The sequence below is a fragment of the Lycium barbarum genome, chromosome 3 (genome assembly GCF_019175385.1).
Source record: "Lycium barbarum isolate Lr01 chromosome 3, ASM1917538v2, whole genome shotgun sequence".
In the NCBI taxonomy this organism is placed as follows: domain Eukaryota; kingdom Viridiplantae; phylum Streptophyta; class Magnoliopsida; order Solanales; family Solanaceae; genus Lycium; species Lycium barbarum.
The window spans coordinates 134,188,070-134,214,588 of record NC_083339.1 but is presented as its reverse complement, the minus strand read 5'-3'; the positions used below and the strand labels follow the sequence as shown (position 1 = coordinate 134,214,588).

The 26,519-nt window shown below is 35.0% G+C and overlaps 2 protein-coding genes across 2 annotated transcripts; one reads left to right on the top strand and one right to left on the bottom strand.

Moving 5' to 3' along the window:
- Positions 1-726: 726 nt before the first annotated feature.
- On the top strand, positions 727-3,737 carry LOC132632699 (uncharacterized). Its single transcript, XM_060348741.1, has 2 exons — positions 727-881; positions 2,606-3,737. Exons 1-2 carry the CDS (start codon positions 828-830, stop codon positions 3,551-3,553), a joined length of 1,002 nt encoding a protein of 333 aa, XP_060204724.1. The 5' UTR covers positions 727-827; the 3' UTR covers positions 3,554-3,737.
- Positions 3,738-4,245: 508 nt separating this feature from the next.
- On the bottom strand, positions 4,246-15,367 carry LOC132632698 (DDT domain-containing protein DDR4). Its single transcript, XM_060348739.1, has 12 exons — positions 14,371-15,367; positions 14,173-14,283; positions 12,211-12,297; positions 12,096-12,133; positions 11,914-11,995; positions 11,065-11,171; positions 10,383-10,539; positions 6,279-6,371; positions 6,059-6,182; positions 5,939-5,981; positions 5,661-5,852; positions 4,246-5,585 (listed from the first exon to the last, which is right to left on the bottom strand). The coding sequence occupies exons 1-12, from the start codon at positions 14,872-14,874 to the stop codon at positions 4,811-4,813; spliced, it is 2,313 nt and encodes a 770-aa protein (XP_060204722.1). The 5' UTR covers positions 14,875-15,367; the 3' UTR covers positions 4,246-4,810.
- Positions 15,368-26,519: the final 11,152 nt, after the last annotated feature.

The following is a 26,519-nucleotide window of genomic DNA, read 5'->3' as shown; positions in this document are numbered from 1 at the left end:
AAAAAATTATCCCATTACGAATGTAATCTTTGTATTATATGTGTAGTTCTATTTTAAGGTGGAAAGAATATGTCGTTTAATGTGAAAAAAAATATGATATTTGAAAAAACTTGAATTTGAATAGAAAGATTACATCACTTAAATTTTAATTTTAATTAAAAGATAATATATTTGAATTGGGATTAAAAAAATAGATTTAAAAAAAGTGGCTTAATAGAAAGTATGATTTGATTCTTATAGAAAGTATGATTTGATTCTTTTGCCGCTAACCATGTCATATTTAATTGATTATAAAACATGAATTTAGTTAAATGAGTTTAATGAGTTAAATATATCTATTATAAAAATAAAAAAAAGTGGGTCTTTAGTGATATAATATGCCAATTAGAAGAGAATGGAGCTTTTAAGGTGTTTAGGTATTTTTTTTAGAAAAATAATAATACTTGAGTGATCTTATTGTCCTAAATAAAATAAAAATGATTTTTATAGAAAATTTTCTAAACTTGGATGGAATTAACTCAGCTTTTCTCCATTTCTACGAAACTAGTTTATAATATTACATATGTTTCAAATGCCTTAGCTGCTGACCTGGTGTGCTGCAGTTAAGCTTGTTAAGACAGCGTTTCACTAGTTGAAACGTGGATAGTAAGATGCGCAAAATGAGCAACACGTATCATTAGCACGGAGCATACGTGGTCTTAACCTTTTCTCCCTCCATTAACTATATATTAATTAATAATTAACTAGAGTTCTCTGGACTTTATCTTAAAATCTCACTTCTCTCAACTCACTCAGCCGTTGCTGCTTTCCAAGACAAAATTTCAGCCATGGGACAAGGCGAGGAATCGAAGACCAAAACTGAATCCAACGTTCAAGTTCAGGTACTTGTCTGCCTTTAATTTTTCATAGCTTACTCCCTCCGTCTTGCATGCAGAAAGTATTTATAAGAGTAGCATTTTGACTATTTTAATTTTTACCCTCTTACATATTACTCTCTTCGGATAAAAAAAAAAAGTTCACTTAATTATTTACACATCGCTTAAAAAAATATTAACTCCAAGATAAAAATAGATAATTTGATTAAATTATTTCTAATTAAATAAGTATTGGGATTTGATCATATAACACTTAATAGGAGCAATTTTAAAAAAATAAAATTAATTCTTTCTTGATTTTTTTTAATTTGATGAATAGACACTTTTTTTACCCGAGAAAAAAAGGCAAAGTGGACAATTTTTTATCCGGAGGGAGTATATTTCATCATATTCTCTCTCCTCAATAAATATTTACTCATTTTCGTTAATGATAAGATCTCTTAAATGTTGGTATGTGAACTCACAAAATCAGCCTAGTGATATAATTAATGCAATGGTAAAATGGGAAAAAACTACTTAATATTATCTTGCGTAAATAAAAACAATAAATATTTTGAGATAAGTATTTTTTAGTAAGGAAGATAAATATTTTGAGACGGAAGGAGTAAATACATTGATAGCTCCTGAAATATATCAATATTTTTTTAGACATAATTATACTCTCAATACTCTTTTAATTGAGCACTTGAGTACATAATGAAGTGTATTTTTAGACATTTTTAGTTCAAAAAAATTGATAGTTTGAAAAAAAATCGCGTGTTTTCAAGCACCCACCGTAAATTTGCTAACATTTAAAGTATACGCATTAGCTTCAATTAGTCGCAAACCTCAAAGCATATTTCAATTGGTGGTAATATATTTACATTATTATAGGTGGTAATATATTTACATTATTATAAAAGTATAAATATAAATATTGGTTGATCCTTCAAATATTAAACAACTTTTTAACTCTAAAAGCTAAATTATTCCATCAACGAGATAATCATATTGGATAGAATTGTAATATTTAACTTGACCAAATATTTTGAATTTGAATTCAACTAACCTTCTGCAATTGTGGTCGATTGTGAATCAACCATAAGTATAAATCTTTTCCACTTCAAATTGACAATAGTTTCAAATTCACATTTTCCCACTTCACTTTTTCGACTACTAAAGTCTATATAAAGGCTGTTAACTTTTGTTTTAGTTAATATAATCAAGAAACACGATTTTCTTCACTTTTTTTTAATATTCTCCTTCATAATAAATTTATTTGTTATCGCTGGATAATTTAAACTTTAAGTCAGTATGCTAATTCCTAAAGAACATAGCCTTCACACTAAGCATAAAGCATTCAGTAATTACTCCATTTTATGAGGGATTACATGGAGAAAAAGGTTTACTTTGTTACATAAAACTTTTAAATACTCGATTTTGAATAGGAAGAATGTATTTTTGAGGTTTAAAAACTTGGTTATATAAATGTCAAGTCCTATAGGAAATATATAATAAGATTAACCTGTCTAAATAAGGGGCGCTTGAAAATATGCTCGCTTGAAAATATGAAAAAGACTTTTATCATGTATTTAAGTATTCAATTATAATACATCACAGTTGGAATATCTAATAACATACATACAAATTTAGGGGACTGTCTACGTATTCGCCCATCTTACAAATATATGTAGTATGTTCCCACAAGTTCGTGACATAAAGATGATTAATTTCCACAATTATTGGTGCAGGAAAGAGGTGAAATATTCTTCTTTTACCGACCAAAAGTTGGCAAACAAGAAGCACATAACCCCAACGATGTCCAACGCTTATACATCGTACTCCGTCCTGAATCAGGCGAACATTCCATCGAAGTCAAACAAGATCCTCATTCCGGCAAAGAAGGTAAAGAACTCGGTTCCCACATAGACCCTGAAAAACCCAACCGTGACATTTCCTCAAATAAGGAGAATTCGGGCGCTGAAGGAGGAAATGGTAAGCAAGAAGTTAATATTGAAAAAGAACCTTTGCTTCGGCTCATTGTAATGGGGAGGAAAAGTCTACCTGATCCTAGTAAGAAAACAGGGCACCGTCCTTATTGGGGTTTCGTCGAAATGGTAACGACGAAAATTGACGATGTAAAAGCAGCTCTAAAGGGTGAAGAATACGACACCTCAACTAGAGGACACCGTGTAGTTGCCCCAGCTAGAGCTGTAGGAGAAGGAATTTATCGAATATTGAAGCATAATCCAAAGAAGAGAGTGCATACTCATTTGGTTTACAAGCTTGAATTTCCAGCTGAGGATGAGAAAAATGAACCTCAGGAGGAGTTGAACATAAAGAGAGAAGGGTCATTTCTGATTCAAATCAAGAACCCGGAACAACATGGAAGTGGATCGCAGTTTAGGGGGCTGCAAAATAAGAGGAAAGCGACATTCCCAGCACATTTGCAAGGTGAATTTGGGCACTTGAGGTATCATCCAGCGGACCCACCGGATTTTTTGAACTATGAAGGGTGTGAGTTTTTGCTGATATCTGCTTCTAATGATATAGAAGAGGAGTTGGGATTGGAACTGAAGACGGAAACTGAAGGAGGTGAAGAAGCAGAGTATGAACATGATCCGTCTTGTTCGGATTTGGTCAGGACTTTTGGTGAAACTACTTCAATTCGTCCTCTTCTGAGAGGCACTTGGGTTTGAAACTTGGTAGTCTTAGCTTAGACTAATTATGTAGTAGTATAAGTTTTTAGATGTACAAGGGTACTCCGTAAATGTTAGGACTTCTGTAATAGTAGTTAGTAACACCCTCCCTAAACTTTAGTTTTGCGTCGCTGTAAATTAGAACCTTTAACAAGTTAATTCCATGCGATTACTATTTTGCGTTCATGCTATTTGTATTTCTTATCCGTCCTTTATAGATGGTTTGGTTTAGTAATTTATGTTCTGTACTTATTTTCACTAGCTGGTCTGTTGTCACAAACGAACAGAAAAAGAAATACAGAGCCCTGGTAACCGTACTAACATCGTAGGACTAAAGCTAGAAAGATGTTTTACAATCCACGATAGTACACCATCTTTTATAACACAAACAGATTTTGGTGTTCAAGCAAGCCGGGAATTTTCATATGTTGTTGCAGAGGTTCTGATGGCTGAGGTTTCTTTCACTGGAAATTTGAATTGCAGTTGGTAAAGACAGACAAATACAGTCAAAAATTGACAGATTTTTGACAGCACTCGCATCTTTAGCTTAGGAAAGTTATGTGCAATTCCAACCTGGACAAATAAGCCTCTATTCATATTGTATGCCCAAAATCTTGGAAAGAAGATGCAAAGAAATGCCTTCTGAATCTCTCAACACAAACAGATAGTGAAACTAGCAAACACACAGCAGAGAAAAGGAAGACTAGCCGTAACACAGAAGGTTCTGGTCACAACTGTAATTGCCATTAATGGTGGGATGCTCCAATATGGGAATTGTATAAGGTTATCAAACTACCTTTTTTGCATAAACCCAAAATTGGAGAACATTATCGTGCAAGCATATTACAAACTTACCTGGAACCCACTCATACTCAACATATCAGACTCGGGAGGAAAATGGCACCAAGCATCTAACTACATTAATGATTCTAAGCATCTAAAAGCGACATTTCTGTTACAGTATTAGTAATAATGTTATTGTACAGCGAACAAGAAAGGAAACTCTAACCGAATTTCCCCACCACTCCTCATAGGTGAATGCAGATATGCTAAAAAATTTGACTACTCAATCTACATAATTTTCTCAGTTCCGATTAGCTCCACTAAGGATAAACAAACTGCATCACAGTTGCCAAAATTTTCCATGGGAAACTCCTTTGCTTTTATCGTGGAGTGGCCACAGTATTTTCAGACTTAACTATCATATAATCAGCTTGCAAGACCAAACTACACGCAACAGAATCTCAGGGTAAGACATCAGAAGTCATCTGCACCTTCATCTTTCATCTCTGAATTAGGACCATCGTCGAATCCAGAACCTGGGGCAAGCTCATTGAGATCAAGAAAGCGCGGTTTCCGTCCACTTTCAACATCATCTTGATCTGGACTGCTTGTTCTCTTTGGTACATCATTTTGATCTGCCGCTGCCATCTCAAATGGCACATCATCAACCGGTTGCTCAACTTTCACCTCCTCATTGTCATTGTCATTCTCATTCTCATTATTTTCCTCCGTGTCTTCACTACCCATTGAGAAATCTGCATTATCACTTGCATCATCATAGTGCTCTTCAGATCCATTTGACTTCTCAGGTTGCATTGACTCGGTCTCTGATTCTGACATCTCTAAATGGCTATAATTGATGCGGTTTCTGGTTGCCCTGTTACTTCGTCTTAAACCTGACTGAAGGTTGCCCACTGACCTCAACTTGGTTTCTCTTCTTGTGCGGCCCGGAAGTTTCTTAAATCTCCGACTCGGTGGCTCATCATCGCTCTCCTCACTAGCACTTGGGGAATCTTCATCTTCATCCTCCTCTTCTTCATCTTCAGGATTTTCTTCATCCCAATGGTACTCATCATCTCCTTCCGAGCTACTTGAAATCTTCTGCTGTTTTCGTTTCCTCAAATATTCGTCATCATAAACCGCTTCACCCATTATATCGTCATCACTGTCAGGATCTGCCTCATTCTCGGATAATGCTTCAATAAACTCTGATGCAGAATAGCGTTGGGGTCTCTGCCTCCTACGGTTGCTACAAGTATGAAGAGTACCAATTAGTCATTGAAGGAAAGACCCAAAGAGATCTCAAAACATATGGAGCAAATACCTTCGATCTAATTGTTCATCTTGTTGGTCTTCGTCATATTCATCGTATTCGGGTGATTTAGGAGAATGCACTCTGAAAGACACACGTTGAGACAAGTGTGGAGGACTATCCAATCCACCATTTATAGAAGTTTCATGCTTCATAGAAGCTTCTCTCCTCAAAGTAGGTGGTTCTGCGGATGGTTGACCATTCCTGACGTGAGACAGGAAAGAACAAACATGTCAGCATATTACTAATGACTCAGACAGGGAGACTAGCCAATAAAAAATCATCCTTACTTGGTTATCTTGATAGCCTCATTAATTGACCGATCATAATCATCTGAGCAATAACCAATGCCCAATTAGACAACAAATACTTAACCACCACATAAGCAGGACAAAGTAATGTGCACTTACCAAATGTGTAAGTCACGCGCTTCCTATCACGCAAGGAGCGCCCACCAGCAAGACCATCCATATTTAGCATGTTATCAAGCATCAATGCCTGTCTATGTTGTTTCTTCAGCAATTTCTCTTTCCTCTGCACAAAACACAATCTCAATACCCCCAGTCCCATAATATGAAGGCATTGGATAACAGAACAGCTCAGAGCTCGGGACAATGAATCATAGATTACCTTGTGGACCCTTTCAACCTCAGGAAGCATGTCATTTTTCAACTTCTTTCCAACAGAAGCCTCTGTTCTATTTTTACTCGAGAATAGCTTCTCCTGTAGTCATAGAGAAGGTACTTCACAATGAGACAATAGTGTTGTAGGAAATAAAAAGAGAAAGGAAATAGAGAACAAACGAAGCAAATGAGTTGGGTCATCAAATAGTGTTAAGGGGAAAGTGATGGTATTAAGCTGGGATTAATGTCCTCAAATCAAAAAGGTGGTTACAACTTTCAAATTGCTTCATTTTAGTAGGGAGGGGAAATTTTACAGATGAAAATTGCAAGGTTCATCTGAAAAGCTTACTGATTCAAATAAAACCAATCCAGCAATGAAAACACACACACGTCATACCAACTGTAAAGCTACTTCCGCTTATACTCAGCCTTACCAGATTTAACGCAGTGGGGTGTGCGTTTTTTGCACAGTATACACATATACACCTACACACACTTTGTTAATTCACTTCAAATTTAAGTTGTTGTCACCAAATTGCTTGTCCTTGTGCAGAGGGTATCAGAAACTGCATCTCTATCTCCCAAGGTAGGGGTAAGATATGCGTACACTCTACTCTCCCCAGAGCCCACTTTGTGGGATTTCACTGGGTATGATGTTGTTGTTGTTGTTGTTGTTGAGGTTTCTAGTCTTGTCAATTAAAGTTTGTAAAATCTTAAAACACACATGACAAAAACAGAAGTCAATCCCCACAAGATCAGGAAGGCAAAGGATGATATTAAGAAATGAAAAAGAAAGACTAGTGGTTAAAGCTCATTGCTGAACTTGGATTTACATTCTAATTTCTAAAAGAGAGCACTAAATTTCACTTTTTCACTTACAGGTAAATTCCTCAAAAGCTTCGTCATGAAAAAAGAACCCATGTCGGCACCAACAACGATTGGTATACCAACTTTTAACAGCACAAATAAAAGAAGCAAAATTTATGAATCGCAGGCAAATCCCTCAGATACATTGCCGAGGAAATAAAGCCCATGTCAGCATATAATTCATGGTCTCCCTCATCCCCATCTTTCCTTCACAAACCATAAACAACAAAGAAACAATGTTACTGTCACTGCCTATTCCACTCCACCAACAATTCACATCTCACTCACACTTCTCTATGCTGCTAAAACACAATCTGATTACACAATAAGATTCAGATTGAAATCTTAAAGCAGCATTCTAGTATCATAGCCAGCGCCTCACCAACCTTTCAGCAATAGTCCATTATCACTTCCAGTGCACATCAGATAGCTGATAAATGCGGCATGATAACATAAATGGATGCATCTGGTTTTGATCATCCCCAATTGTTACTTTGGAGCAAGAAAAATTTACAAGTATAGTGACAACTTGCAGTAGAATAGAATTCAAAATACGACAAAGAATTTATGGTTCTAAATCGTAAGAATTACGTTCCATGTCATCTGCACTGTCGAGCTAAAAATAGAAAAGACACGCAACTTCATTTCTCATCTTCTGGGTAGAAGAGTGTAACCATTGGTTTCTCAGCAGGAAACATGTAACCTGGAGGACTCAAAAGCACGAAGTTAATGACAAGGGTTTAAAACTGCAAACCCTTGTATATGATGGACGCAATCATATACAAGACCATGGCCTATTTGGTATGTTTCATGATTCGACAAGGTTCAACAGTTTGTAGGCTTATCCACAATGCGTTTCTCCAAAGATTCCTGCACAATAGGTTCGAAACTCAAATTTCCCTTTTCTGTAGGTTGTAAGCCAGTTTATGGATATCTTTCCGGGGAAATATCCCTTTTAATTCTGAACCACCATTTGATTTCTGGTTCCAAATTTAATTTTCCAGCAGATACAGCAGCAACAATTAGTTCAATGCAGAACAGAAATGTGTATGCAGTCTGCTCTCTGATGATGACATTTTCTCAGCGCAAATAATTAATGAAGCGCCACAATTCTTCTAAAAAAGGGTGGACAACCTATTTTAGAAGAAATTACTGACGGAGAGATAGAGAGAGAGACAGAGGAGAGAGTGTTGGGGTAGCTCGATCTTTCAACTCTCTGTTACGGAGTGCACAAAACAGTCAATGCACTGTGAAGTCATTCTATCAAATCTTATCAATTGCTACATAGAAGTTTCACAACAGGCTTGCAAATGATTTGGAGACTACAGATCATAAAAAGGTCGCCTTTTCTTCTTGGCTGATGGTGCATGAAGTCTGCCTGACTCGACATAATAGGTAGACAAGAGGCAGATGTAAAGCAAATATGTATAGAAGGAATTGAAGACAACAATCATCTCTATTTGCACCATTTATATCATGGGAACTGTTCGAAAACTTCTTCTTGTGTTAAATAGGTTATGGCTTTGATAGTTGAAGAGTTCTCGATTTCATTAGCTCGTTACAGGGAGGAAGTTTGTACATGATACACTTTGTAATGTGCAGTATTATTTCAATGCTTGACCCCCTCCATTCAAGACAAAAGGTCCTACAACTGATAAAGTTAACGAGGACCCACAGCTTTTTCTCTTTTCTCATTGATCTACACATTAAATGTTAATATCTTATCAGCACTTAAAACTCAATAGTTACTTCCTAAGACAGACTTCTTTGGCATCAGAAGCATCCATGTCCTATGCATGCAATGGCTCATCACAACAAAAATTCAAAAAACTGATAGATAAATAAAAGCTAGAGTTTTTCATGGTTTTACAAGTTTGTGTCTAAACTAGCACAAAGACAATCAGGCAACTAATTACTTTTAAGAAAAAATCAAGCAAGATCATTCAGAATCTGTATATCATCTTGTTTCCAAATATCTTCTTGCCTCAAATACGTTTCCTTCCTAGTGTTGGCTAAAACTGCCTCACGACGTGAATTGAACAGTTAATTATTCAGACTGCAATTATCATAAAAGAAATGCCTTTTGGCCCAGATTTAAGTAGACTACTTATCAACCCAGTTAATAAAGGAAATAAGTTAATAACCAACCAACCACATTTCCAAATAATAATAATTTTTTAGGGATAGGACAAAAATGCATTTGCTTAGAGTTTGATTATTAGACCACCAAAGACAATTTTCCATGGACGTGACTGCTTTTTCTTTGAAATTTATTTTGCACCACACACTGAATGGAGAAAAACCAAACCGAACCTAGTTGGGTCTGGATAAGATTGCATTTTTTCGAAACCAAAAATTGAAACATCAATCCAGGTAATATAGAACCAAACTGCAAAGTGAATATACACCCCTACTACTACCTACTCTATGTCTAGTATCTAAAATATTGCTAAGTTAGTTTAATTTTCCCCTTTTCCCATTATACCCGTAGGAGTCGTTTGGTTCAAATCCAGGTTATCCTGGGATTATAACTAAGATTATGTATCTCCCCTTCTATATGGGATAGATAATCATTTTTCCTGGTTTCACATAATACCCTCAACCAATCACGGGACTGATTAATTCCCAAATTTCATACCGGAATAACCCACTTAATCCCTCCAACCAAATGGCCCCTTACATTCTCATCTTCTAAGTAGATATCCTTGTTTCTTATTAACCAGTATAACTTCTATTTTTTAATAAATACTCCCTTTGTCCCAATTTATGTGATACACTTTCCTTTTTAGTCTGTTCCAAAAAGAATGATACATTTCTATATTATTATTTTTTTAAGAAATAACTGAATGAAACATTTCTATATTCAGAAATAATTTAACTTAAAACTTCCCCTTCACCATTAATGAAATGATTTACAACCACACAAAAACCTATGGCTTGTTTTAGACCACAAATTTCAAAAGTCTTCATTTCTTTCTTAAACTCCATCCCTAGTCAAACTATATCACATAAATTGGGACAGAGGAAGTATCTAGTTTGCGACTAAAAATCTAAGTTACTCACAATATACAAAGCATTCACAAATAGAGGAAAAGAAAACGAAATTAAAAGTTAATACAGTAAAATTATTGAAAACTCAATAACTAATGATGTAAGGACTTTCCGGCGATCTTTCCAGCATTATTTTTTGAAAACTAAAACAAAATGGATAGAATATAAGCGATTGACCATGATAAGAACTTACAGAAACATCCAGGAATTCGTCCAAATTAGTTGCAACAGTTTCCCACTGGTAACATGAGCTAGGTATTGGCTGCACATTCTTGCCCTTTCCTTTCTTGACTTCGATCTTTCTAATCTCTCGGTAGAGTCGATGCCCAATGATGGGATCATCCTCATACCTGCAAATGAAGTAAAAACAGACTTTAGCAATGAGCATTGACCACGAGAAAATACTATTCTCCGCCAAGTGCTGTGAGAACTTATAAAAGTCCCTATTCAAAGTAAGCAAAAAGCGCAAAAGAGCATCAAAGTCTATTGGATCTTTAAGCACAAAGCACTAATTGAAGTGTGGGCTTTAGCAAAGAAAAGCGCCAACGAATAAAAAATACTAAAGAATAAGAAATGTGATACAAGATAATGTAAATATAAACAGAAAAATGTATTATTTGGAGAAAAGAATGGAAGAACTATAGTTAAACTATGTATGAAGTTGTTCTTTTAAAGACAAAACTCATAGGTGCAGGTGCACATGCTTTAGCACCTTGACGCTCACACTAATGCGCCAATTAAGCGAGGCGAAGCGCAACCGGGACTTCACTGAGCTTCAGTACTTACGCGTGCTTTAAGCGAGCCTATAACAACATTGTCGCTATTATGTGCAATATCTAAGAAACATGGAAGCATTGTGACTGAAGTTATCTTACCAGTAAGAAATTCCATGAGAATCACCGCCAATACGTTCTTTCCGGAAAAGTGAGAGGTGAACACCTTGTTTCAAGTTTTCGTCCATGTAGTTACGAATATCTTCTTGCTGCACAATAAACAACCATATTTGGACCTCAAATGCGCATCTAATTTAAAATTTTCAGATGACGACATGGATGTGAGTGTGGGATCCGTAGCCGATCTGGTTAACCAATTTTTGGGTACTTTGACCTAAATCGAGGGAGAAATTCATGACAGATTCAATGATTTATGTAATCAAAACAAAAGCTATGGCGAAATTGAAAAAAATGGAATAACTTGTATATAGAAATTTCTATGTCACTCCTTTTCCTTTTATATCCTTCCAAGATTCTACTCTCGATCATATTTTCTCCTCAAGTTTTCCCCATAATATCTCATAATTTAGGTTTTATAACTCTATTTTTAGAATTATTTTTTGCCGAATCCCCGCACCCGTATCCATACCTAAATCCGTACCCAAGAATCTTAAAATTTAGATCATGAAGAATCCGACATCTAGAGATCCATACCCGTATCCGACACCCGCACCTGAGTCCGAGCAACATAGCTGACAACTCAAATAGATATTTTCCTTTTTAAAGAAAAAAAAATCTTTTCTGGATAAGTTTCCTAAAAACTGTCTAAGGACAACTCTAGTACAACTCTAGCATCTTTCCTGAGTATAATACATACTTTTATGAGAATGGGACCAAAGATGGTTTAAGAAATCATTAGCCTTCAAGAATCATCGATAACCCACAGGTGGCAGGAATGATAACCCGCAGGTGGCAGGAATAACGGAGAAAAAAGATTTAGATTCGGAATACCTCAACACGAATATCACATAATGCTTTCAAAATCACCACGCGAACTGCAGGATCTAGTGCACTATAAGCTTCAATTTCAGCCCTGTAACTCCAAAGGTACTTGTTAATATACACGAACTTTTTTTTGATAAGTACATACACAAACTAAATGCACTTCAAGAACAAAAATATATGTTACTCACCCTTGTGCAGCAACTATAGGTAGTTCCCCCTCTGCGACCTGCAGAAACTTATCAGTTAACTATTTAAGCATATGCACAACAAAAGCTCACTCGGTCTGATTAAATGGTAAGTTACCCAATGCCACCAATCTCTTAATTTCCTGCACAAAACAGTAATCCATGTATTGTGTCCAAGTGCCATTCGCGTAACCGGTGGGATTGCCTACAGAGACAGGAAAAGAAATAGAAATAAGAAAACAGAAAAACCATACATTGGTAGAATTCAATGTCAAAGTATTTCAAGCAAATCAAGTTACAAAAACGTTAGTACAATTACTAGGAAAGAAAATGCTATATACATGTATCACTGGTGATTCAAATCATTCAATTATCTTTCCTTTTATTGAGTTTTTTCACTGAAATATTGGAATCACTGCTTTAAACAAAAAGCTCAAGGAGAGAAAATTATGTCTCTTGAGTAGCCTCCCTATAGAACATAAAATTTAGCTAGAGGAAAGAAAAGAATCTTCTTAACCAGTAAAACAATGTTAAGGTAAAGCTCAAGGACAATGAGAATGGGGATAAAGTAAGGAGGCAAAGATCGTGTGCCTAGTAAAATGGTGGATTTGAATGCAGACTTTCTAATCTGTCAAGCATGGGATGATTTTTCTAATCTGTCAAGCATGTTCACTCCAAACGTAAGCCATCCTTCTTTTGGTTGTTCCTTCAAAGAGTATCATATTTACTTGGATAAAAATAGGGAGTCCTCCTTCGAATACTTAATCTGTCACACATGAAATTTCTCCAGCAAACCCCTCAAACGCTACACCACCTTCCTCAAAAGAGTTAAGTTTAACCTGACTAAACATGGAACAAGAGCAGTACTTATATGCACACAAGACAGCATTTCTCCATCACGAGCAGGACCAAACATGATGGATCCTTCTTTGGTTATGTCAAAATCAGCAGGACATATGCCCAACTCAAAGAACGCCAGCTATTTGGTTTCTAACATCTATATCATAAAAGGTTTTACAACCCATTAGGCCACTAACATGGTCTGCACTCTGCAGAAAAGTCAGGAAGAGATCCAGATCAGCAAAATACTGCTAATATGTTATATTAACTTTCTCCATTTAGTTTCTCTCGGTCTCATTTGCAACAACAACAACAACAACAACAACAACAACCCAGTGAAATCCCACATTTGCAACAACTTGGACCATTATAGGCTGAGATTTCCGTATATCAATTTCAGGAAGGATGACCTGGATCCTAAAAGAGATATCTTCATAGTAAAAAAATTTATGCCTGTCACACACTTCTTCCACTAACTTTAAATACATACAAAACTTTTTTCATTTAAGGTTAATATTTAATCTGCTCAAAAGTACGCAATTCTGATAAACAGCACTTATGGGCAATGTCAGCACCGTGTAATAAGCTATACTACTTATCCCAACCTCCTCCCAGTTGAATGCATGTTTGTTGGACCAAAGAGCAAAGACATACATCTAAGGATTAGGTCCACAAAAGACACAACTCCTTCACCAGAAAGAGATTGAAAACGATGCTTCTCTAACTGATTCTAGCCACTTAAGTAAATTTAGACCAATCTGCATATATCCCAAGGTATAGCTGCATTGTTATGCATGTAAAAAGTCACTTTAAAGTTAATCCTACATGCTTCTTGAGAAACATTTTCATACAGATTCAAGGACTTTGCACAATATATAACAGAAAATCAGTATTTCTCTACTCAAATAGTTCCACAGCCCTTTTAACAGCATTAAAGGTTAAAAGGTGCAAACTTTGCAGGCATCCTCACTCCCAGTGAAGAAAACGACACAGGAGAGCAGAGAATGCTAGTTTTAAAAATGGGGCATACACTCTTTTCTGATATCAAGCAGGAGATAATGCAAGTCAACTTTCTAGAGTAAATTTAAAGGTTCACAAATAAAACTTGGCAGCTTTGTAAAAGGAGTCACCACAGCACCAAGAACAACTACAGTTAAGTGAGAAGGCAGCACCCAACTGAGCACATAAAAAGCTCAAAATTGCACCAAAAAGCAACTGAAGTTAGAACAAATTCACCAACCTTTAGCAATGGCATGTGTATATCACCAAGTGTATCATTTGGAGAAATCAATGCTGTTTCAAATTCCTCAGCTGAAAACTCCACTCTAATATTCAACAAAGGCCTAAAAACCTACAACCCCACAAAACAAAACAAGTAAGTAAACAACCATTTATCAACATAAAGTTACAAACTTTATTCACCTTCAAACATACATACATTCAAGAAATTCAATATTGAAGCTAACTGCCACATAGACCGTAAATTCCACCGAGGCAACTGCGATTCTTCGGGCTCTCCTACCAGCTGAGTCACAATCTTGCCACATTGTTTCCTCCCACCATCTTCACCTTCTTCCACCTCATCATCATCATCATCATAACCTTCTAGAAACTTCTCTTCATCATCCTCCTCATCCCTCAATAACCTAGCTGCTAACTTTTGCTTCCTACTAACACCCTTTTTCTTCCTCAACTTAGCAGAGGCGGCAGCCTCCGCCTCTGCCTGGGCGGCGGCCTGTAATCTGGCCGCCGCCCTTTTAGTACACTCCCTAGCTGGCCTCTGTCTTCTACTAACAACTATATTACTAGTACTACTACTAATACTGTTATTATTAGCATGATTATTACTATTAGTACTGTTGTTGTTGTTGTTGTTATTATTTTCGGGTTTGTTTTCTTGTTGGATCGGAGAAGAAGAGGAAGAGGGTTGTGGGTCCGACATGGATCGGAGAAAAGATTGTCTATGGAGGGTTTACAGGTGAAGATCCTGGGGTTGCATTGAAGAAAAAGAACAATTTACAAGAAAGTTGGGGTTTTGGTAAAGAAAAAATTAAGTTTGAAATATTATCAAGAACTGAAATATCTAGGAAGAGGTTGTTCTTGTTCTTGTTCTTGCCACTGGTGCTGTAATAATAAAGGGAAAGCATCATCCAAGAAAATGGAACATGGGTGATGATTTTGAAATAATGATGTGCGATAATAAGCTAAAAGATTTGAGCTTTGCTGTGTTTTAGTTCTTGCGGGTGTGTGAATTTGTGTGTTGTTTTATGGAGAGGGGAGAATTTAGGGATACCTGAGGAAAGTTATTTTTGGGGGTAAAAAGGAAAGACTGATGGGGGGATTGGTGACTGGAATGGTGAATTTGGGTTAAGTTTGGACTGGAATTGGTAATTTTGGGTACTTTTGGAATTTTTGTGTTGTGTTTTGTGTTAGGCCTTCAAGGGCAAAAGGGTTTTCAAGAATGAAGTATATTTAGAGAAAACGACGTCGTCCAAGTGTGTTTGACGAAATGTGACGGACAAAATGTGGCAGATCAACTAATGAAGTATGGTAAAGGGACAACACTTGGGCAAAAAAATAGTTCCATGAAGAAAGTAGGATTGTTCCCTATAATGTTACAAGAGGTGGGGGAGATCAAAAATCCTTGACCGCATGGAGATTTTTTTTTTTTTAAAACCACATGAAGATTCCATTGATCATTATAGAAGCTAGATTCAGTTTTTCACTCACAATGATTTAGGTTTACTTGGGTTCAAGTAATAATAGACCACAACTAGTGTCTCTACAATTGTGTTTCCCACCCTTTTCCACAAAGTATGTTTAGCTATCCCACCCTTTATTTCTCTTCTTTTTTTTACTTTTTACACTTCTTCTTCAATATTTTTCTACGGATTCTTCTGGTGAAACTTCTTCTAACTATACATTGCCGCCACAATTAATGATTAACAAATCTCGCGTTTTCAGCCAATAAAGTGCAACTTTACAAGCCACCCCATTACCGTCCCCAATTAAAAAAAACATTAATTTCTCCACAGATCCTCCATAATTGTCGCCTAGCATCACCTCCCTGCACCTGTTGTCCACCACAACAACATCATCTCCCCACCATCCCTCAGCTAAAATTAAAAACACACCAGCATGACCCTTAAAATCGTTTCAAACAATCACTGTTTTTCTCTATTAAGAAGTACCAAAAAATAGAAAATAAGAAAAAATCAAATAAATGACCTTGTAATAATCTTGGAATTGCATATCTATTTTGTTGAAGTGGCGACTTTTTTGATTCTTTGAATATTGGGACTGAAAAGTTGTATTTGTACGGTTCTCCTATTTCAACAAAGCTAGGCAGTGAAGAATTAAGTTGAATTTGGACATTCATGAAGATACCGCAAATTTGACAAGATTTTCATACTGCATTAGCAGGATCTTTCCTTTTGAAGGTCGAGATAACTCCAGATTCACCATTTATTAAGGCTTTTTGAAATTGAAACTCGGTTTACTTTTTCCTGATGAGGAATTCTGGTCAGCAAAATTGTGTTACTCTTTTGAGGAGAAAGAGTTAAAGATAATGTGATATGTAGTTAATTAAGTGTAATTAGCTGTAAAGCGTCCCATTAAAAAATAGCATGTGTCCATATTAAAGCACACTCTCTGTGCCATGTATTTATTTCATTTTAAAATAATTAGCGGGGTTGGGGGGCCGAGGGGAGGGGGTTAGGGTAATAGGACATCTGAAAAGGAAAGGTGTGTATAGGGGTGTTTGTGGTTAGATTTGGGTGGAATTTTGGTTAAAAATCGAAACCAAACCAATTGAGTCAGTTTTTAAATTATTAAAACCAAACCAAATATAATTCACATCTATCGGTTTGGTTGTTCTCGCTTTTGATCAATTTCGTTTGGCTTTTAACAAACCTAGCGGTATTATCTTTTTCTCCTACGATTAGAAAAGAATCTTTCATCATTTTTCAACTTGTAATCCATTATTAACCTTTTATTGTGGTGGCTATAGTTTTCTTGAATTATGGAGAAAATGTCTTACGATATATTGACTAAGTTTGATAAGAATAAAATTATAGGTAAATCTCACAATTGTTTCCTTGAATAAATGAGTATGGATTCATGACTTTCTTTTAAGAAACGAGCTTAAGGTGTAGAGTTCATTAGACTATTAAAGATAAATAAATTTTCATAAAAAAGTATATATAGTATTTAAAATTATTTATAAAAATTAATATAGTGTATATATATAATTATAAAATTTGTGTATATAATTTATCGGTTTGGTTTGATTTTTCTTCAGTTAAGTTTTTACTAAACCAAACCAAATATTATCAATCTTTTAAAATTTAAATCGAAACCAAATCAAAACCAAACAAAAATCGATTAATTTAATTGGGTTGGTTCGATTTTCGGTTTGAATCGATTTTTAACCAAACCAAGAACAACCCCTAAATTAGTTGAAACTTCAACAATCATGGGTTGGGGGTACTTATGCCTTTTCCCTATTATTGTTGTTCTAAATATTTACATAATAGTCATTTTCTCTTACTGTCGAAATGAAAAAAAAAAAAAAAGATATCAAGTATATACTTTTTTAACAAATAATTAAAACGTGTTGGTTAATATGAGAAAGTCGCTCAACAAAGTGAAGAGTGAAAAATAAAATTACTATCCATCATCCGCGTATTAGTAGTTTGTAAAATCTAATTTGTTACAACTTACAAATATATATATATATATGACCTGTCTGGATGTAGAGACAATTCAATTATATTAGTCAAAGTTTTTGAAACTTTTTGCTTTCCTTTGAGTTGTATAATTGACTGAAGATACTATTCCTATACTCGAGACTCAGCTGGTCAGATCGCATGACTATTACAAGACAAATAGTTCAAAGCACACAAATAACCATTCCGCAATTAATGTCATGAAAATTTATCAGATCTTTCAACACTTTAAACCACTGAGAATAAATGGAAACCATCTACTACATCGAAACTAAATTGAACTTAAACAAAAGAATTAATTATATAAAAAGTTCCTAAACAAGATAATCACACGCCATTAATACAAATCCTTCTAAAAAATGCACTAAAATCTTCGAAAACAAAACAAAATTCAACGAAAATGTAGAAATAATTAGACCATGGCAAAGAGGACCAGAAGTGTTTGAATACTCACTTGAATTGGTCGTTACGACACTCAAAAATGTACATTGTGATGTTGGAATGGAGAAACCCCATACCAATTTCATTAACGGTGATCGAAGAAAGACGAAAAGAGGTGAAGAGAAATAAAGAAGATGATGATTTAAGACAAAATCTGATCTTCGATATAGCCTAGATTCTTTTATTCCAAAGAATAGATCTCTACCACGTGGATTCATTGCAACCACTCATTTGCACATATGATGGATGCATATACACCGTCCGATGATTTCACAGCTGCAGATTTTTAGAAAGTTCTCCCATGTGAATAGCACGCGAGAGAATAATATTGTCGTTTCTGTTACAAAGTAAACTAATTAAATTAGGACAAGTGTAAATAGTAATTTTCATTATTTATTCTTTTTTACAAACATAATTGTATATATACATGTACAAAGTTGATGAATGAGATCAGAGAAAATTTTCCAATTACAATATATTTTCAATTCATACATGGTATCAGAGCAGCTTCAAGCTCGATCCATAATCCTCATCAAAACATCAAATTCGTCTTTTCATTTACAGTAAGACAAAATGGGTGAAACAACACCAATTAGGGAAACAAGCAGTGTTGAAAAGGCAATCACCTATTGTTGACACCTAATTTTTGACCTCCAATAATTTTATTTAATTGCTCAAGGTTTTTGGACCTCAAACGGAGTGAAATATATATTCTTAAAACCAAAATGATTTCTACAAATTTGTTTTTTATAATAGTTTGCCATTTCATTTGGAAAAATAATTTTAAATATATATTTTAAATCATTTAAAATATTTTATATATATTTGAAATCATTTAAAGTATTTTATATATATTTTTCATTTAATATTAAAGTATTTGTCAAGAAAAAACTAAATCAAAAATGGTTCAAAACAATTATGCAGTTGATTGTTTAAATCATTAAATATCAAATTGACAAATATTATACTCCGTTAATTTAAGAAAATTGATTAATTAAATAAATAATCAATCTGCCTCTCAGTTTTAAAGTTGCATAATTTTATTTGCATTTTTATGCTCAAATTAACTATAATTAGTCATAAGATTAATTGCGGTTACATTTGAAATAGTCAATTTTATTATATGGTAATTTTGTCTATAATTGAAATAGTTAATTAACATGATGTAAGTCAATTAGGTTATATTCTGCACAATTAGTCTTTAATTGTTAATTAGATTAAATGTGGCCATATTTGAAATGTTCAATTAGTGAACAGCTTTAAATTGTGGCTATTATTAAATTGACACATGTTGTCCTTCATATATACGCGTGTATACACATATATGCACGTATATCATACATATATGTGTATATCGGGCCCCTCCCCCTTCCCTTAAAGTCAGGACCGATCTCAATCTAAACGAACTTGACCCGACCCAATTCGTGTCAACACACAACAACACATCAAACGAACTAAACACACCCCTCATGTGTTCTTTGTTGAAGAGGGGCAAACCCTATCCGTTAGAGAGAGAGTTTCTCTCTCTTCGTTATCACTTTGCCGAAAACGGCAAATTTTCAAGCATGGCTGCGTATTTTTAGTCAATTCTCGTGTATTTCGGTTAATGCTCTTATCCTCTCTCTCTTTCACTGTCTTATCTCCACCATATCAAGGTAAAAACCCCTATTTGCTCTCCTTTTGCCTTTTCTGCTCTCAAGGATGAAATTCTTAGTGGGATTTGTCTGATGCTAATTTGAATTCACGTTTTTTCATTGGTTGTTGATAATTTCGCACAAATTCGAGAGAATTTCCCTCCAAAACCCCATTGTCCCACATCGAAAATGAGGACTAGGGTTTTCAAATTTGGGGTTCTATATAAAAAAAAACCCATATCACTCTTCAACACAAAGACACAAGCCTCGACTTAGAGCAAAAATACTCATATTACCTAGGGTTTTAGCAATTTTGCAAAGACCTTTAACTATTTGGGTTTTAGTTCAATTTTAATTGTTTTTCTTTCCTTTTGTGGCTGAGTTTCGGGTTGAGGAGCAAGGGCTTCAAATTCCAATCTCGACAAAAGCTGCACTTGAAAAAGGTAAATTTTCCTCCTTTTGGTTATTTTAATTTTTTATATTCGTGATTAGCATGTTTATGTGTTTAATTTTTGTTTTAGTATGTTTTATTGTGTGTTTGTAGCTTAATTGTTAGCTTGTTTAGTCTAGATTAGTGTCTAATTAGTTATGTGTTAGGTTAGCATAGTATTAGTGGTCAGTATTAATGAAGTCTTGTCTTCTCATTTAGTTAATTATTATTGTTGGCATAACTTAGTTTAAATCCCTGTTTAGTATGCTCACAGTCCTTATTCAGTTTCAGAAAATGATGTTGTTTGTTAATTCATTAGGAATGTTGACATGGTTTCAGTCTAATCCAATTGCTGTCTCAATTGAGTATGTGCTAAATTATATTATTTGGTCATTGGTATGCCTACAACGTTGTTTAGTTTTGAATGTTGTTTAAACCTATGTTGTGTTTGATATTTGTTGGTTTTCTAGCATGATTATAAGTTGTTCTGGTTGAATCCTATTTTACTATGTATCATGAACAAGCTTATAAGTTTATATGATGCTTCAATCATTGTTTGTCCACATGACTGTGAGTTCAGATATGGACATGTCTAAATGTTCTATGCTAATGTCATTACATGCTCACTAATATAACTTCATGTGCTGGTCTGTCTAAGTTAGTTTAGTCTGAATATGGTTAGTCAATCTATCAATTGCTCCTGATATAGCAAAATATATATTCATATGCTCTTGTTTGCCTAATCCTATCATTAGCATGTTTAGGGTACATTTAACCCCACTGATTTGTTAAATGCTTAACTATTTCACCCTCTTAATGACTCATGAGAGTTTTTTTTTAACTTAAAAGGGATGTTCAATATGTTTCTTCAAACTTGCTGTGAAAGTCTTATATGTAAAAGGGATTTGAAGTAGTTGTTTTAAAATCTGACATGTTTGCTTTAACTTGTTTTCCACCTAGTCTAGCATAGAAATTGCCTCAAGCTGTTTTGTATCAAGTCTTAATCCCTTAATGAACACCCTTTAGTTGTTTTCTTATGTGTAATTGGAAATCTTGTGGCCTATAAGTGCACCAGTGATGGTAAAAAATGTTTTAAGTTACTCTTATGTGTTGTTTAAAGTCATTTTGCAACTGTTGAGATAATTTATAACTTATGTGATTTGAAAGTAGGCTATGTGTCTTAAGGGGTGATGTTTGCTTTTGCCTAAATACTTGGTTGTAAATCTGCATGATCCCACTCCCTTTAGCCTCACTGAATTTAAGCATCATGAGGTCTGATCTGTGTAACTGTAGATTCTTTTTCCCTTTGCCTCCTTTTTATTAAGCTCATAAACCATGTAGTGATTCATCTTATCCAGAATTTGATTGCCTAGACTAGAAGTTGTTTTGACCTCAAAATGACAGCGTATTGATAAGTTTGGATCCTGCATATGCTTATGGTTAGACCCTTACTTGCAAGCATCTTATTTTCTCATTTTTGCTTGTCTATTTGCATCAAAGATTTCTCTCCCTGTATATAGAAGAGACCTGTTAATTATTAACCTTTGATTTTAATATGTTTGGCCTATCAAAATATTACAGTGTATTTATCAAAAAATGGAACTTAGCTTAAACCTTTCCTATCCATCTCATCTTATGATTTAGTTAAGTGATGTTAAGTTTTATTGAGACAACATTTGCTTTGAAGTGAAATGAACTACTATACGCATCAATTGCTCTGTTACCCTCTTTTTTTACCTTGTTCTATGTTTCTATTCAGGTTGATATACCCGAGATATACAAGGTATATATATTGCCTGTATACACTCTGGTGTATATACGGGGTATACCTTGTATATCATTGAGTTTAACTGGTGAACTTTGTCTTGTATATCTTGTGACAAGGTTTTTGGGCCTGATTTTCCTATGTATTCATCCTATTGGGCCTGCCTGCTTTTTAACGTGTAGTCCGTTTTGGACTTTTGTCTCTTGGCGGTGTATTATTTGTTGGGCCTGCACTGTTTTGTCTTAAACATGTTGAATCTGGGCTTGTTCCTCTTTTGCCTTAATTGATTGCTTGCATATGTACATGGACTGAAAAGCATATTTACATGTATGTACATGCTTATGTGACTATATCTTGTGTATGCCTTTCTAGTTTACGTTTAGATAAATTACTAAGTCTAGGTACTCTTTAATTGCATTTTTCCTTTTCCCCCTCCTCTTTTGCATGGACTTACCATCGTGGGCCACTTGGGCCGAGCCTCCGTTGGATCTCTGTTGGCCAGAGGCCTAACTTCTCTTTTTTTATCGAGTCTGATAGAATGAAGACCCATCCATGGGTGAAAATGGCAACTGGTGGGCTTAGGTAGGCCCACCAGCCTAATGGTGGGCTTAGGTAGGCCCACCAGCCTAACTCTATTGTATTTAAAGTTGTATGAATACTTGTGTAAATATTGAAACCCAATGGTTAGAATTCGCGTAGAAGTTAGGAAAGGACTTTCAAACGATTTTCAAACAAAGATAAATGATGCATGAGATTAGCAAATGGATTTGATAATATTTTTTGGTAAACTAAAAATGATACGGGATATATACATATGTGTACACGGACATAGAAAGTCGGAAAAACTATTTTGAACTTTCATCTTTAAGGATAAAAATTTTGGACTGATTTTATATACTTGGGAAATGTTGCAAACTGATTTCAAGGAATATAAGTGATGCAAAGATAACAAATGAATTTCCTAATTTTGAAATATAAGGTTATTTTCAAAATCTTTTGGGCCAAAAGCCCAAACCTTAAGGTAATAAAACAAGAGAAAGTATATTTGGACAATAATTTGAAGTAAGATGGCTTTGGGAATAGAATATGATTGACCTAAAATGGGTTAAAATAAATAAATAAGCAAAAAAAAAAAACTTTTCTTCACTCATATTTATATGAAACCTATTCTATTATTTCAAAGGGAGATATGCTCCATTTATTTTCAAATATATATATATATATATATATATATATATATATATATATATATATATATATATATATATATATATATATATATACAAACTTATAAGGACAAAATCATGACATTGGACCAAATTAATAGGAACTCTACTTAAGAGAAAATCTTAAGTGTGTCTTGATCCAGAAATGAAGTGATTTCAACCCCAAAAAAGATAGAGTTGTGATATTGACATGACAAAAGTTTGCAAGATTTTTTCCCCCCTTTTTAGCAAACAATCACAATTAATCACACATTGAAGCTCGTAGGTCTACCGTATTCTACGGATCCTTAATACTAGCGTGCTTAAAACCTTCCCCAGGGGATTACCAAAACCCTTACCTCGATCTATGATTTTAAAAAGGATTTACCTCTTGTTTGACTAAACCCTTTTAACTTGGTTTTCCTAATTTCCCTTATAAATTAGGTGGTGACTCTAAAAAAAATACAAAGTCCAATACAATCCACAACCTCATAGTAGCTTTTATGAACCCGCGTAAAAGTGAACCGTAACACCTATGACAATAATCATCCCTATCATCTCAACAACTCTGATTCACCTAGTATGATTCTACTAAACACTATTTTTTTATGGAAGAGGATACCCGGGATGGAGGAGATTTGTTCTTCTATCCTCATCAGCCAAGAAGAGGCTTGACTTTATCAATGAAACTTGTAAATCTCCAGATATGAAATCTGTTGAATATGAACAATGGAGTTGTTAATTAATGGTCATAGGATCTCAAATGCACTGTCAAAGGACATTGTTGATAGTGTAATATCTTCCAAAACAATAAAGGAGCTCCGGGACAGTCTAGATCAAAGGTTTGACAAATCAAATGGTGCCAAACTCTATCATCTGCAAAAGAAACTATCAGGTTTAGTGCAAGGAAATAATGATATTGCTGTGTATTTTACTAAACTTAAACTATTGTGGGATGAACTAGATGCACTTAATGTAATCATATGTTGCTCATGTGTGTGAGAGAGAGAGGGAAAGGGAAAACTAATTAATTCCCTAGAAGATCAAAGGGTGATTCAATTCTTAATGGGATTGAATGATGTGTATGCACATGCAAGAAGAAATATTCTTATGATGAATCATTTGCTTAGTATAGATATTTCACACTCACTTCTTCTGCAGAATGAGAATCAGAGAGAAGTATATGTAAATGCACACTTTGCCTCTGATTCTGCATCTTTTATGGTTGCTGGACAAGCTAAGCAACTTAATACCCAAATTATAGCTGAATTTGCAGCATTCATGGCTACTGGGCAGGGATCCAACCATTAATAAGAGAAATCACAACTCAAAAATTCAACAACCCAGCTCAGAAGTTTGCCAAACCAAAACAGAAATTTAGAGGAAAGAAGAAATGCAATCCTAATATGTCTTGTACCCATTGTGGGAAGATAGGACACACTCAAGATGATTGTTACAGGCTCTATGGTTCCCCATATGATTTTGAGTTTACTAACCCTGAGAATTATCAGACCCAAATAAAAGGAAATGCAACTTTAACACATGGAAAAGATGAGAGTATCGGAGAGCAAAACCCAGAGATCAATAACAACAATTTTTGACAGGAGTTCATCAAAGAACAGGTTGCAGAGATGATGTAAATGTACAAACATGCTAAGTTGGCACAAACAGGAAGTTCAAGAATCAATGCCAATGCAGTAGGTGCTACTGTTCTTAAATACTCAGGATTAGTGTTTGCTAGTCTAAAATCATGCAGTAGCTGGTAATGTTCTTAAACACTCAGGATAAGTGTTTGATAGTCTAAAATCAAATGCCTGGATCATTGAATCAGGTGCTTCAGAATGTGTTTTGACCCAAATTTTTTCTTGTTTCTAATTTCACTCCCTGTACCTTTGAACATTAGTCTAATGCATTTCTGCATGGTGACTTACAAGAGAAAGTATTCATGAAGTTTCCTGTAGGATTGATACCTCCCAGTTCTAAACATGTTTGTCTCCTAAAGAAGTCTCTCATTGGTTTAAAACAAGCTTTCCGGCAATGACATACTCGACTTGCAGGAGCATTAAGTTTTAAAGGGTACTCTTCATCTTTGAATGATTACTTTTTTTCCCCAAACAAACAGGGGAACTTGTTTCAATTATAGCAGTTTATGTTGATGACATATTATTAACAGGGAATGATTCTACTGAAATTGAAGACATTAAATGTTTTCTCAATGCCGAATTTAAAGTCAAGAACTTAGGCAACATTTATTATTTTCTTGGAATGGAAATTTTCGGAGAAAAATCAGGATTTATTGTGAGTCAAAGGAAGTTTACCTTGGATATGTTGGAGGATTTTAATATCTCTCATTTGTCTCCAGTCACTTCTCTGTTAGATACATCCTTGAAGCTGCGCCCAGATCGTGGTCCTCTCATGGAAAATCTCACACTTTACCGGCATTTGGTCAAAAAGTTGAACTATTTAACGAATACTCGCCCATATCTCTCTTTTGATGTGCTATGTTTGAGTCAATATATGCAAAATCCCTTTTTAATCTATTTCTCTGCTACTTTGAGTGTTTTGCATTATTTAAGCCCAGATCTAAGACAAGGTATCTTGTTGTATTCAAATCCCTCTTTTTCTTTGCTTTCACTGTGGGATGCAGATTCGGCATCGTGCAAAAATTATTGTAGATCAATGAGTAGTTTATTTATAACCTTCGGAGGAGCACCGATATCGTGGAAATCGAAAAAACAAGTCTCGGTTTCCTTATTCTCTGCTAAAGCAGAGTACCGCTCCACGAGACGAGTGATTGCTGAGATCATATGGTTGATTCGACTACTTGCAAATCTTTCAGCACCCGTTACCCTTCCGTTTCCGCTTTAATCCGACAACCAAGCAGTCATACATATCACCCGTAATCCCGCCTTTCACGAACACATAAAGCACGTCGAGTTAGACTGCCACTTTGTGCGCCAATATTTTCTATCTAGGATAATCACTTTATTTTTCGCACCATCGAAGGATCAGTTAGCCGACCTGTTCACCAAGCCCCTTTCTGGGGTTTCTCACAAAGCTATCCTTGGCAAGTTGGGGGTCATTACACTCCCTCCACCTTGAAGGGCAATGTTGGAATGGAGAAGCCAAATACCAATTTCATTAATGGTGATCAAAGAAAGAATAAAATAGGTGGAAAGAAATGAAGAAGATGATGTTTCAGACAAGATCTGGTCTTTGATATAGCCTTGATTCTTTTATTCCAAACACAAGACTTTTACCACATGGATTCATCACAGCCTCTCATCTGCACATATGATGGATGCATATACACCATCCGATGAATATCACAGGCACATCTGTAGATATTTAGAAAGTTTTCTCATGTGTATAACACGTGAGAAAA